At 36.3% G+C, this 15436-nt stretch overlaps 1 protein-coding gene across 1 annotated transcript in view; it reads left to right on the top strand.

Annotated features, from left to right (window-relative positions):
* Positions 1-15436, top strand: part of LOC149784586 (uncharacterized) — a 128491-nt gene that overhangs the window by 66719 nt on the left and 46336 nt on the right. The window contains exons 7-8 of the mRNA XM_089932652.1: positions 1070-1183; positions 8712-8825. Coding sequence (XP_089788778.1) covers positions 1070-1183; positions 8712-8825 — 228 coding nt within the window. The remainder of the gene's footprint in view (positions 1-1069; positions 1184-8711; positions 8826-15436) is intronic.

Below are 15436 nucleotides of genomic sequence, written 5' to 3'. Positions count from 1 at the left end.
AAATCATGACATTTATGAATTAATTGATATGATCAAGATATTGGATGACGTTGAATGACCATTAGTTAAGCCTTAATCGTTTTTTAAGAATTATGGTAGTATAGATTATGTATAGATTATCATTAGATAATTTATTAGCATGTTGGAACAAATGTTAATTAGTCATATTCATTAAGTTTTTGTCAGGTATTTGGTTCATATCACTGAATGATGGATGACTTTGAATGACTATAAATTAAACCTTAATATTTAGTAAGAATTACAGTAATACCTTTTTGTATGGATTTACAATTAGGTAATTTACTTTCATGTTGTAATAAATGTTCATGTTTTTAAAAATCAACCAATATTCGTGAGATTTACGTCCATGTATTTAGAAATCAACCAACATTCATCAGTTTTATGTCCATGTATTTAGAAATCAACCAACATTCACGAGATTTCTATCAGGTAATTGCTAATATCGAGATGGTCACAGGTTGAGTTTGAATGACTTAATTACGCCTTTTATCTTTTTAAAATTTTTATCAAATTAGCTTGACATAAAGTTTGCGAGTCATTACATAGGTTGTATTTTAACAATACAACATAAGCCTGCTTATGGAAATTGTCAACTATTGAGTTATGTATAGCAGTTAAGAGATGCCAAACTTGGGCCTCTTGTCATTACAGTTATAAAGTAAATTATTTTCTGTGTTTTATGATCATTAGCTGAATGTACATACAGTATGAATAAATCACGTTCCTCCATCATTTTTCTTCATTGTCATTGGTTTTTGAATCATGTGAGGATTAGATGTACAAAAGTATTTAATGTCTTTCATTTCCATGATTTAGATATAATTATTTCTTTATCCGATGTGCAGATGGATGCAGTGTATGACAGAATTCCAGGATTGCATGAAAATCACTCTCAAATGTTTTAGTGGCTGGACGTGAATGTTAGGGCATTTTATTTGAGTATGGATTTTTATGTACATGAGGGTGTGAAGTGGGATGCCAGAGAATTGGGGCATATTTTATTTGGCCAAATTGCATACCATACCACTAGCTCCTTTTTTATTTTCAGAACTTGCCGACAATCGTTGGTAATTATGGAGGTCAGATTGACATGCCTGTTTTTCCAGGTGGTAACAACCCTGGTCCAAGAAGCGCTATCCAGTATGATGTGCAGGCACAAAGGGTAAATTGGTCTTCACTTATATCTTTGTATCTTGGCAATAATCTATGGATGGGTCACAGGATGGTGTCCATGTCCTTACATAAGTTAGCTTATTCATCTCTATGGATGGGTCATATGATGCTGTCAATGTCCATACATAAGTAACCTTATTCATCGCTATGGATGGGTCATGGGATGCTGTCCCTTTCCTTACATAAGTAAGTTTATTCATCTCCTTAGATGGATCAATTGGGATGTTGTCCCTGTCCTTACATAAGTAAGTTTATTAATCTTCTTAGATAGGTCAATTGGGATGCTGTCAATATCCATATGTAAGTAAGCTTATTCATCTTATGGCATGCTAATGTCATTCATCTTAGTTGCTGACAGCTTGCTGTTGTCAGTTTTGTCTTTATTCTTATGGCATGCTAATGTCATTCATCTTAGCTGCTGACAGCTTGGTATTGTCAGTTTTCTTTAATCCAAAAGGCATGCTTAATTGTGTCATTGATTTCAGTTTCTGACACCTTAATATTGTCAGCTTTTTACTATTTTAATAGCATGATTGCGTGTCATTTTTCAGAGTAGCTGATATCTTGGCATTGACAGTTTCTTTATGATAAAGAGCATGCTAATGTCATTCATCTTAGTTGCTGGCAGCTTGATATTGTCAGTTTTATTTATTTCAGTGACATGCTAATGTTATTCATCTTAGTTGCTGACAGCTTGATATTGTCAGTTTCTTTATTTCAAAGGCATGCTAGCGTCATTTTTGAGAGTTGCTGACAGCTTGGTATTGTCAGTTTTCTTTAATCCAAAAGGCATGCTTAATTATGTCATTGATTTCAGTTTCTGATACCTTGATATTGTCAGTTTTTTATTATTTTAATAGCATGATTGAGTGTCATTTTTCAGAGTAGCTGATATCTTGGTATTGACAGTTTCTTTATGATAAAGGGCATGCTAATGTCATTCACCTTAGTTGCTGGCAGCTTGATATTGTCAGTTTTCTTTATTTCAGTGACATGTTAATGTCATTCATCTTAGTCGCTTACAGCTTGATATTGTCAGTTTTCTTTATTTCAATGGCATGTTAATGTCATTCATCTTAGTTGCTGACAGCTTGATATTGTCAGTTTTGTCTTTATTCTTATGGCCTGTTAATGTCATTCATCTTAGTTGCTGACAGCTTGATATTGTTAGTTTTCGTTATTTCAAAGGCATGCTAGCGTCATTTTTCAGAGTTGCTGACAGCTTGGTATTGTCAGTTTTCTGTAATCCAAATGGCATACTAAATATTGTCATTGATTTCAGTTTCTGACAGCTTGATATTGTCGGTTTTCTTTATTTCAATAGCATGATTGCGTGTCATTTTTCAGAGTAGCTGACATCTTGGTATTGTCAGTTTTCTTTATGATAAAGGGCATGCTAATGTCATTCATCTTAGTTGCTGACAGCTTGATATGTTAGTTTTCTTTATTTCAATGGCATGCTAATGTCATTCATCTTAGTTGCTGACAGCTTGATATTGTCAGTTTTCTTTATTTCAAAGGCACGCTAGCGTCAGTTTTCTGAGTTGCTGACAGCATGGTATTGTCAGTTTTCTTGAATCCAAAAGGCATGCTAAATATTGTCATTGATGTCAGTTTCTGACACCTTGATATTGTCAGTTTTCTTTATTTCAATAGCATGATTGCGTGTCATTTTTCAGAGCAGTTGACATCTTGGTATTGTCAGTTTTCTTTATGATAAAGGGCATGCTAATTATTGTCATTCATCCAAGAAACTAGAACTAACTCAAGATACCGATGCATTCAGTTAGAGCCTGTTAGAATGGTCATGCTTTTTACAGTTTTATAGTTTTTGATTGTTTTTGGTGGTAGTAAATTGATAATTTAATTAGTTCTTGGTGCTAGTAAATTGATGATCTAAGTAGTTGTTGGTTTTGTTTGTAATCATATCATTATATTATATTTTATTTTAGGTGCTGTCTAATGTTGTAAAGCGCTCAGAGCTTCTAAAGATTAGGCACTGTACAAAGTCCTCATCGTTATTATTTGCATTACTATTAGTATTATTATTATTGTAGGTAGTAAATTGATAATTTAAGTAGTTTATTTCTGCAAGATAAAATTGAATATTAAAGAGGAAATCTCCGATTTTCTTTTTAGCAGCATTATATTTGCAAAGCAGCACAATGTTTTACTTAAGCACACAGGTACTGCATATTGCGTTACAATTAATTAAGTTGTCTAGTGATTGTGAAGGATGCATGAAAGAAGAATAAAATTCCTAATGAAATACAAAATCTTCTCTACAGTGCACAGTAATTGACTATTATTATCAGCAGTAGTAGAAACATTTCTACCTTGTGCATGTAACTTGTAATACAATCCTCCATTTCCTTTCAAAATAGTAGTGCAACTTGTGTCTTGGCAAAGAAAAGACAGAAAGGAAATGATGAATATTATTTCAGGGTGGAGGCTGTTTTAAAGGCTTTTACTCTTGCAACTATTTTCTGGTTAGGTTTGAGTTGGCTTTGTTCATTGTTTTACAGTACAACACTATAAGTATCTTACTTAGAGATAAGATAATTGGAGTAAAGTACATTTGCAAAGACAATTCATGGTTGGTAACCCTGAGATCTTTTATAGAGAGAAGCAAAGCTCATATCAACTTTTTTGACTTCATGACATAAGAAACAGGTTTTCCAAACCTTACAAGTCAGCTTATAGTCTAGTAGATTTCAGAATTGCACAGCAGTTTAAATAAAATAATTGTTATAATAGAAAGGTAATAATAATAACATTAAGATAACAATAATGATTATAATAATAAAAGTTGCAACTTTGAAATCAGCAGTGACAAGAATTCAGAATTAAATAAGACCCCCTTTTTGATCAATGGATGCAAGTTGCTTAGTCATGTTCTTTTCAAATAAAAATTATCATGCCTTTTTCATGCCTGGGGGCTAAGACGTGGGTGCTTTTGTCATAATAAATATACATGACAACTGTACCTTAATCCAAATTAGGTGTTCTTCTGTGTATAAAGATTTAAACATTGGTCTATATAGTTATGACTTCTCTTTTAATATTGTGTGAAGTAGAATCAGTGCGTTTTAACAGATATGTAACAGCAGAATTTTGTGAATGCAAGATAACCACTCACACATGATTTTGCAGTTGGGTGTTAAAATTGGCACATCTTATAGTCACCTTAAGAATATACGCTTATTGATCTATTGTATTATATTCAGAACAAGTGATACATAGTTTTGACTATGGAATCTTATGTATTTTAGGGTATGAGATGGGAGTATAATGGAGGTGAGGTATACTTTTATATGGACTAATTACATACCAGTCCACTAGTTCTTTTTTGTCTTCAGAACTTGCAGAGTATGCAAGCATGCATACTTTAATTGCATTTTTGATGGTTGTAAGCAGCTAGATATGAGTTGTAAATGCTTTGATGCTTGAGAGGGAGACTTTTTGTTTATTGGTACTGACTGCTTTTAGTAGTGTAAGAATTTGAGATACCAATAAGTTTGATCAAAACATGTTACAAAGATAAAATTTGTAGCTCTGGTTCAGGAAACCATGTCCAGCTTGATGTGCATGCATGCAATTTAAGTTGTTCGTCTTATTTATTTCCACAATTTAATTACATTCTTGATGGTTGTAAGCAGCAATATAGAATAACACCATGCTTGATTCATGAAAGGAGGATTTTCGCTTTTTATGGACCACTTCAGCACAGTTGATTAGATATAATTGAAGGGATTATCTTATAGATATGAGTATTGTCTTTGAAGCTGATGACTTGGTATTGTCAGTTTTCACTATTCCAGATGGCATGCTAATTATTGCCATTCATTTAAAGCTACAGCTAGGTCAATACACTACAAATCATAGTCTTGTAGAAAGTACAACTAGGTCAATATACTACAAATCATAGTCTTGTAGAAAGTACGACTAGGTCAATACACTACAAATAATAGTCTTGTAGAAAGTACAACTAGGACAATATACTACAAATCATAGTCTTGTAGAAAGTACAGCTAGGTCAATATACTACAGATCATAGTCTTGTAGAAAGTACAGCTAGGTCAATATACTACAGATCATAGTCTTGTAGAAAGTACAGCTAGGTCAATATACTACAGATCATAGTCTTGTAGAAAGTACAGCTAGGTCAATATACTACAAATCATAGTCTTGTAGAAAGTACAGCTAGGTCAATATACTACAGATCATAGTCTTGTAGAAAGTACAGCTAGGTCAATATACTGCAAATCATATTCTTCTAGAAAGTAATGCTAGGTCAATATACTACAAATCATAGTCTTGTACAAAGATGCTATTTTCTTAAAATGGTTTCTGACAGGTTTTGATATTTGTCAGTTGATAATATGACATTCATGTAGTTGTTGCTGGAAGATAAAACTTCACATTTAAGAGGAAATCTCTAACTGCCATTTTAGCAATACTACTCCATTCTCAAAAGGGCAAAGTGTAAGGTAACGCCAAATACTGTTCACTAGCTACTGCCTTCTTTTAAAAACGGCAGACATAGTAAATGAAATCACAGAGATTGTTCCATTCAAAAGCTGGAAAAAATTATACCAGTAATTGAGGTCGGCCTAAAAGAAGACGAAATTAAAATCTGAATGAAATTGAGAAATTTATTTAATATCCAATGTGTTAACACTAATTAGTGATTGTTTATTTTATCAATAGGATTCCTTCCTTATGAATATAATTGATAATGAATCAATTTACTGTCAATTAACTTATTACTATATAACCTACTTGTATTCATGTACTACCATGGTGTGTCCTTATGCAAGGCCATTTAATCCAACTGCCTCATCACTAAATAAACTAACTGTGTTCATGTGCTACCATGGTGTGCCATTAGGCAAGGCCATTTACTCCAACTGTGTCATCACTAAATAACCTACTTGTGTTGATGTGCTGTAAAACAATACATTAAAACCAATCCAGACAAATGTTACAGGTGTCAAATACTTGATAGTTTTTGCTGCATGAATCTTAATCTTTTTCTTTCTGTCTTTCCTTAGCAAAAAAGCAAAGTAGGTTATTTAGTGATAAGGCAAGTGGAGTAAATGGCCTTGCATAAGGACACACCATCGTAGCACTTCAACACATGTAGGTTATTTAGTGATAAGGCAGGTGGAGTAAATGGCCTTGCATAAGGACACACCATGGTAGCACATCAATACATGTAGGTTATTTAGTCATAAAACAGGTGGAGTAAATGGCCTTGCATAAGGACACACCATGGCAGCACATCAACACATGTAGGCTATTTTGTGATAAGGCAGGTGGAGTAAATGGCCTTGCTTAAGCACACACCATGGTAGCACATCAACACATGTAGATTATTTAGTGATAAGGCAAGTGGAGTAAATAGCCTTATGCACTGTGGAAGCTGACTATGACTGATCCTATCAACATTGCTACCTGTACTTGTGTCAACTTTCATGGGTGGATTATACAATAAACATAGGAGTCTTCAAATTGAACAAATTCACAAATCCTCTTGGAAAGGTTTATAGCAATAATACTACTAATAATATTCACAGCAACAAGAGGAACAACAGTGACAACAATTTATGATATAGAAATAAATCACTCTTTTGATACATTTGTAAAGTGTCCGTCTTGAAGAATAATTATTATGCCACTTAATGATGCAGTGGGACCGGGACACTTTTCTCATGAGAACATATCTAGACTTCCTTGATTAAATTCAAACATTGGTTTGCTTCTGTGTATAGCTATTGCAATTTAGGCCCAAATGAGTTCATTTGTCTTCATTTGTTCTTGGTATAGAAATAATGTGATAAAACTGATATTAATGTCATTTCAAATTATTATGAATCCTTGTTTTAAACTAACTTGTATATAAAATCAGGGTAGGAACATGTATACATGTAACTGTCATTGTCCATAAATTCCCACTGCTTTTGAATATATAATTGATGATGCTTATTTAAATCTGACATCAAATTGCTCAAGAACAATCAAAGGACTTTGCCTATTTTAGTACAATTGTTTTCAATTTTCCTTCTAAATCGAGAATATGTGACATTTTGCACCTTTTTGCAGAAATTTATTCCTGCATAGGCAGTTGTAGTTACTATACAGAAATGTTTACAAAGGTAGTTAGCTTACCATGTAATTGACAGATTTCCATTTGGTACCCTTTCAAGTAAATTTTCAAATCTATGAATGATAAATAAGGTAGCAAAGTTAACATACTATTTTATTTTAAGGCATCCTGACATCATGCCAACTTTACCTGAACCATACAGTGCTTGTCAGCAGTTGACTTTTGTCATCTTGATAAATATCAGTTGTAATAATAACCAGTAATTATCAAACTAACATAACATCAAAGAGCACACAAGTGTAACAATAATGAGATTATCATTACTACCACATTGTATAGATTAAAGGTGGGTACTTTATTGGTTTGCTGGAATAAATATCCATTTGTAAAATTTATAAATCAACAGCATACATGAGATTTGTATCAACTAATTGGCTCAACCTGATTTAAATCAGATCTCCAGAGTCCTACGCGAACATCTGACAGTGACCACACATTGGTTATGTTTTGATGACCAATGTTATTACCATAACTGTTAATTTTATCAGCCAATCAGACGAAGTCTTATATCTTCATGTTAAGAAGACTGAGCAGTATGGCTGAAAAGCATCAATGTGTCAAGTTATTTTATTTACCTTAAGATTTCTGAAAGATGCAATTTCATTGCCTGTTTCTAAAAAGCACCAGAATATGAACTGTATGCTGTCTTGCGGTCAGATCTTCAGGTACAACAGCAGAGATCTGATTATAATCAGATTGCTAATTGGTTATATCACCGAGATATTGGATGACATTGAATGACTATTAGTTTTATCTTTACATATTATACAAATTATCAAAGATATGGTAAAATAGGTGAAATCAGCACGACATAAAGTTTGTGAGTTGTTTTACAGGTTGTGTTCTTACAATGCAACATAAACCTGCTTAATAAAATGGTCATCTGCTAGGTGAGAGATATCACACATGGGCCTCTTGTTATTATAGTTGATGTTTGATTCCTTTTGCAGTTGTATACAGCATCCTGACATATTTTGTTTCGCAATGTATTAGGGTGTGCTGTGAAACTTAATATATTTTATGGTCATTATTTGAATGTGCTTCTCATATATTTTGGTATGACTGTTCTTTTCATCATGCTATATATGAAGGAGTATATTGAACACTACATGTCTCATAAATGTAAAGGTTTGCAAGGAAACTTGGACACGATGTCATCTCAGATGTTGTTATAATCTTGCAAGTGTAACTTGTCTTACAACTGTTTTGTATGTATTGCTTTGAAGATAGGTATACTATCATTATTTGTATTTATCTCCATTTTAGGATGTTTGGTGGGGTGCTAGAGAGATGGGTATATTTGAAATGAGCAGTTGCTTACCATATCAATAGCTAATTTTATTTTCAGAAATGGCCGAGTATTTTTGGCAATTTTGTACGTCACATTCGCAGGATTGTTTCTCCTGGTGGTAACAACCCTGGTCCAAGACAACCCATCAAGTATGATGTGCAGGCTCAACAAGTAAGTTAATGGTTACTTTAATTTTTGTATATTAGCTATATTCTGTGCATTAGCCTTGGGATGGTCCCATTGGCCAATATGTAAGTACTAATCAGTACATCACAACGTTGTCAATGTTCAATGCTGTGTCTTGCCTTTTGTTCCCTGTGCTACGTTTAGCAAATGGTTTCTAACATAGTTTGATATTTGTTAGCTGGTAATTTAATGACATGTAGTTTGTTGCTGGAATATAAAGCTGAAAATCGAAAAGAATATCTTTGTAAGTTTAGTACAATCAGACCCACTTATCTCGACCTCGGTAATCTCTTGAACGTGTACTTAGAGCATTTTAATCTTGTCCAAAAAATCCTTTGTTATGCTATTTGTTCCCCGCTTATTTCGATTCCTGTTAAGTTGATAACCCCATTATACCGGCAAATATTTCGGTCTGACATAACACGTGGACCCATACAATTCGACGAAGTGCAATTTTTAATGTCCATCTCTTAGAAATTTTACAAGAAATGATTTAGTGTTTTCTTTACTACCAGTACCTTGTACCGGCATGGATGGAAAAAGCTGGTACAAGACAAAATTGTACCAGTACTAATGCTGAAATTGAAGAGCAAATCTCTGCCATTTTAGTAACACTATTCCAGTATCAGTAGGGTAAACTGATAGGATACACAAAAAATACTGCTGACTGGCAACTGCCTTTGTATTTAAAATACACACATAATAAATAAGAAAACAGTTCCTGCCCTTCAAAACATCCGTCATGGAATGAATTTAATGGCTGCATAAAAGAAAATGAAATACAAGTTTGAATGAAATTAGGGAATTACTTTAATGTCCACTGTGCTCACACTAATGATTGCGTATTGTTTTTGTAACAATAGGATTTCTTGATTATGTATATAATCTACTTCCTTTCAAAGTAAGACATTATCTGTAGTATGTGTGACAGAAAGAGAAAGTTGAACAATTCTACTGGGAAAATGTCTCTCAAGAATTTGAAATGTGAAATATCCTTCTGGCATGGATTTTTTTCCCTGTTATGCAGGATATCAACACAAGTAGGTTAGTTAGAGTTGAGGCAATTGGAGTACATGTCCTTGCCTCAGGATACACCATGATTGTTGTTGATGTTGTGGGGTTTAATGCCATTTCTCAGTGCAAGATCGGCTATATATGGTAGAAAGAATAACTGGTGGAGGAAGAACTTTGGAAAACCCCGGGAAGAACTACCAACTCATGGAAAGATACTGGCAGCTTTCTCACATACCCACATTGGCCAAGCGCCATACTCAGATCCACACAGGCAGAGGTAAGAGGACAGTAATTGGTACAGGTGAGCTCTTTAGACCACTCAGCCATCTGGGGCTTCCACACCATGGTAACTGATCTTGACTGATTTCATCAAGAGTGCCACCTCAGCTCTTGTCAAATTCTATTGGTAGATTATACAAGCAACACGGAATGTATCATGTTTGCATTTTCTCAGTGCAATATTGTTTTTTGTATCTGTTTGCAAGGGAATGAGAAAAAGAAAAATAATAAAGCTTGTACTGGAAAAAAATGTGTTAAGGAATTCACATATGTAACAGAAATGTCTGGTTGGGTTTGTTATTTTATGGTACCTTAACACAAGTATGTTATTTAGTACTCTGTCAATTTGAGTATATGGCCTTACCTAAGGATAGACCATGGTAACAGTGTAATCTCAGCTTCTGTCAACTTTATGGGTGGATTACACAAGAAACATAGGAATTTTCAAGTTCACATATATTCATGCAAATTTTCAAATTTTAAACCAATATTAATGGTAATAATAATCAAAAGAACAAGAACAGCAGCAACAACAATTTGTAAATAAAAATCACACGTTTGATACATGTTTGTAGTTTCCATTTAGGGGTGTAATTAACATCCCTTTTAAATGATGGGGTGGGGTGGGGGACAATCACATTGAGGACTATTTTTACATTGAGGACTATTTCTAGTGTATCCAAACCTTGGTTTGCTTCCATGTATAAGAAGTAAAACATAGACCAATCTGAGGTTATTTTATTCTTTTCTGGTGTTACATATGTAATTAATTTGATACAATTTATAGTAATGTCATTTCAAATTATTATCAATAATCATCAATCCTGGTACAGAACCAACTAGTAAATAAAATAATGTCCATTAATTCCATTTTCCCCCGATTTGGAATGTATAAATGAAGAGTTCATTTAAATCCTTCTGAAATGAAATTTTTAAAATGGTCAAAGGACTCCCCTAATTCTAGTTAGTTAAATTATTTTCACTTTTCGTTCTAAACTGAGAATATCGGAAATATTGCACCTTTCTGTAGAATCTTATTCTTGCATTAGCAATTGTTGTTAGTACATCAAAAAGAATTAGTGTTTACAAAGGTAGATAGCTGATTAGCCCAATTCAGTCTGGTACTCTTTCAATTACATTTTATAATCAATAAGGAAAGACGTGAGAATGTTAATGTACCATTTTATTTTTATGGCATCCAGATGTCGTAATGACTTGAGCTGAACAATACTATGCTTGTCAGCAGTTGGCTTTTGTTATCCCGATCGAATGCCTTCTTGGTGAGGTCCATAAAGGCCAGGAAGAGGGGTCTGTGTTGTTCTCTGCATTTTTCCTGCAGTTGCCTGACGGAGAAAATGATGTCGATTGTGGACCTCTCTGCTCGGAACCCTCACTGCTACTCTGCGTACACTCTGTCAGCAAGCGTCTGCAGTCCGTTCAGGATGAAGCGTGCGAAATCTTTACCCACGATGCTGAGAAGTGATATGCCCTTGTAGTTGTTGCAGTCGCTTCCGTCGCCCTTGTTCTTCTACAGGGTTATGATGTTTGCGTCTCTCATGTCCTGAGGCATTGCACCCTCGTCCCAGCACTGGCAGAGGAGGTCGTGCAGGTGTGTGAGCAGCACGCTACATCCGCACTTCATGACTTCTGCTGAGATGCCATCCTTCTCTGGGGCTTTACCTAAGGACAGTTTCTCTAAGGCCTTCTTTAGTTCGGCTACAGAAGGTTTCTCGTCCAGTTTGTCCATGAGAGTGAGGTTTTCAATGGCGTTGAGGGCATCACTGGTCATGTGGTTCTCTTTGAAGTACAGTTCAGAGTAGTATTCTACCCAACGCTCCATCTGCTTGCCCTTGTTGTGGATGGTATCTCCTGTGACAGACTTTAGTGGCGCTGTCACTTTCTTCGTGGGACCCATTGCTTTCTTTATGCCATCATACATGCCTCTGATGTTTACGATATCTGCTGTTGTAGCCAGTATTCATTGGCACACTGCCTTGCTAATGTCTGCCCTTTGCTTCTGGTAGACCTGTATGCCTGTAGTGTCTTCTGGCAGGGGATCACTTGTATTGCAGGTGAAAACTAAGACGCTCTTCTAAGGCTGGCATGAGTGTGGCAGAGTTAGCCTGAAATAAGTCATTGTTTTTTGATTGCTTCTTACCAGAGATTCGTCTGGCTGTGCTGTACACAGTCTCTCTGATGTGATCCCATCTTTCTTTGGCACTGCCGTTTGGGGGTTCTGAATCAAACGTCTTGGAAAGAGCATAGGCGAATTCCTCAACCTTGTCTGGATATGATGTTTTCCTCACATGAATGCGTTGTTTACCCTCTTGCCTAGAGTGGTGGGTCTTCTTCAGCTGGAGCTTCATTTTGCAGCACAGCAGCGAGTGGTCGGTGTCGCAGTCAGCACAGTGGAAGGTACGGGTAAAAAAGCACACCCTTCGTGGCTAAACGTCTTGTAATGATCAGTAATGATCAAGTCATGCTGGTGCCAGTGTTTAGACCGGGGATGCCTCCATTACACTTTGTGTTGTGGCATTGTCTGAAAGAATGAATTGGTGATGCTGAGGTCATGGTACGAGCACATCTCTAGAAGGCGCTTCCCATTCTCATTCATCTTCCCAACGCAAAACATGCCATACAATAGGGTCAAGAGTCATGGTTGGCATACACCCTAGCGTTTAAGTCGCCCAGCAAAATCAAGTTCTCTTCCTTGGGAATTTTGTCAATGAGCGAGTTTAACTCATCTTGAAACACATCTTTGGTATCTGTGGAGGCGCTTAGTGTGGGAGCGTAAACGCTGATCAGGTTGACAGGCCCGTTTGTGGTGTTGAGGCGGAGCGATAGCAGTCTTCCATTTCCTTGTTGGCAGGGTTCTATCATCCCTTTAAGCCTTACGCACCCAGCAATGCAGTCGAACTGTGCCGGGACGGCACCTTATTCGCTGGGGGCTGCCCAGTCTGAGGCGGGCGGTAGCTGTCCAGTGAAACCTGTTGGTTTCTCCCACCATCAGAAGCAAACCCTGGAATCTGGCTCTACACCAATCGAGCGGTGACTTATAACCGGTAAACTGCTGCTTCCCATGTTGTGCTGACACTGCGGAGCGAAGCTGGAGTGTCCTCTGCAGGGCGCAAGCCTGGGCAGGATGATATGGAGAATCAACTGTTGCGCATGCAGCTGATCCCCCCTCTCCAGGCAGCTGATGGATCCAAGGGAAAGGACAAGCCGATATGTTATGGCACCAGCTGCGTCGCAGGAGCTGCCAAGATGACACTGAATTCAATGCCAAGTCGCCTTAGGGACTCTGACTCCGGATTTTCTGTTGGGGTTTACTCCCTTAGCCTTTCCCATGAGAGGGTATAGTCGCAATGCAGCGAAGGTTTGAAATCGGAGTTTACCTTCTCCTAGATGGGCGACCAACCAAAGTTAACGAGCCCCATCTGCCCGAAGCATCTGGTTTTGAGGCGCCAGAAACTCGCCTGTCATCCCATCTCCAGTCAGCTTAAACAGGTTCCGCCACTCGTGAAGGCCTGGAGCTGGATTTGGTTGTCAGAGGCTGTATCAGACGCAACCCATTGGGAGATTTCCAAGGGAAGAGGGTACGTATCACCCATATCCGCCTCTGGCGATGACAACTCTTGGAACCATCATGCTTATAATAGCAAGGAAATAATGTATATGCAATGATTTTACATATTAAATAACATAGCCATCAGTTGTTGTTTTTTTAATGAGATTCAACTATATGCAAAAACTTCTACCTCCTATATTTGAAATAGACTATAGTTATATGAGTCTTGTTTACTACAAGTTGAAATACTGACGCATTTAATACCATCTTTGACAATTTTGCCAAGCTTCTGGTTTAAATTCCTTATGAAATCACATAAAGCATATGGTCTTATTTTGCAATTCCTACAGAATTTTGCAGAGAACCACTGTATAAAATCTCACTATGGAAGTATTTCGGGAAATTAACAATATTCAATGAAGAAAACCCAAATTTGTACAGAAACTTAACAACTATTCATTAAATAATAATTATCTTACACAGAACACACTTTCATGTAATGACATATACAAAACATAATCTTCTACAAAACATATGACACTTGGCAGCAGAAATCAAATATAGGGATGAACTGAAAGTGAATCTTAGTGAGGTCACTACCGTAAATGAAGTAAAACACTGGATTCGACGTAACAGTAGCAGTGATGAATACAGTCGCTGATCACATGGTCTAAACAATATAAAGTAAGAAAATTATATAAAAGATAAGGGTATTTATAAGAATTAGCTTCATTCATTGCCAACAAATTGTATTGCTGATCTTTCATAAAGACATGTTCATTACATATTGACCAGGCCCTGCACCCACTACCTGCGATGCCATAAACAATATGATTGAATCAAGTTTTTTGTTTCTAAATCATGTGCTAAATAGCAGGCACACATAATATTTCTTTCTTCAAACATGTTACCTGATCATAATATCTTAAAAGAACTACTATTGCCTCACAAATACAGTTCTTCCAGGCTGAAACATTTTAGCTAAAAGTCTAGAAGTTATCTGCTCACCTGGGTGCGGGTTAGAATGAGCTCCTCTTGCTACAGGTATGGCGCCAAATGATGTGGATGCTTCAGTCACTACTTATGCTTTTGCCAAGTCACACGCTCTCTTAAGACGGAGAGGCCTCGCATTCCAATACCAGTATAATGAAAGTGGATGTTTGCGACTTTAGATCCAGTTGGAAGAGATTTTGCTTTGAAAGGAATACACTCCATCTTTAATTTCCAAATCTTCTTTCTTTCTTCAGTGGGAAAGTTCTGTCTTTATAATATCATGGCTTTGCCTATTCAAACACTTTGGCATCCTTGAACAGATCATTTGTTCATCACCTCACATTGCACTGGATGTACTTAAATTATCCAGCTCTGGTCTGTGATAAAATAAACTCGTTCACTGTTGCTGAATAATATTCACTATCACTGGATACATACAGATAGATTTTCTGTGCTAATCATAGTGTCCAGTTCATAATTGTATACATGATGTTTCACTAATTGACAAGCACTATAGTGCACCTTGAGGGATGATGATACCCATGCAGATGTGATTTCAGTACAGGATTGATTTTCAGAAGGATAACACTTACCACATAGTTGATTAGCCATGAAGCGTCAAGCGCCATCATGCTCAGAGACAGATCCAGCCTCTCCTTCACCTACAAAGCTGAATAAACCTTTATTGACAGTACCAATAAGTTGTTTATCACTTGGGTTTGACACCATATCACTTGGTGGG

Source organism: Sinohyriopsis cumingii, chromosome 14 (genome assembly GCF_028554795.1).
Source record: "Sinohyriopsis cumingii isolate HCF-2022 chromosome 14, ASM2855479v2, whole genome shotgun sequence".
Lineage (NCBI taxonomy): Eukaryota > Metazoa > Mollusca > Bivalvia > Unionida > Unionidae > Sinohyriopsis > Sinohyriopsis cumingii.
Note: the sequence above shows the minus strand (reverse complement) of the source record. Positions and strands in the feature narration are given on the sequence as shown.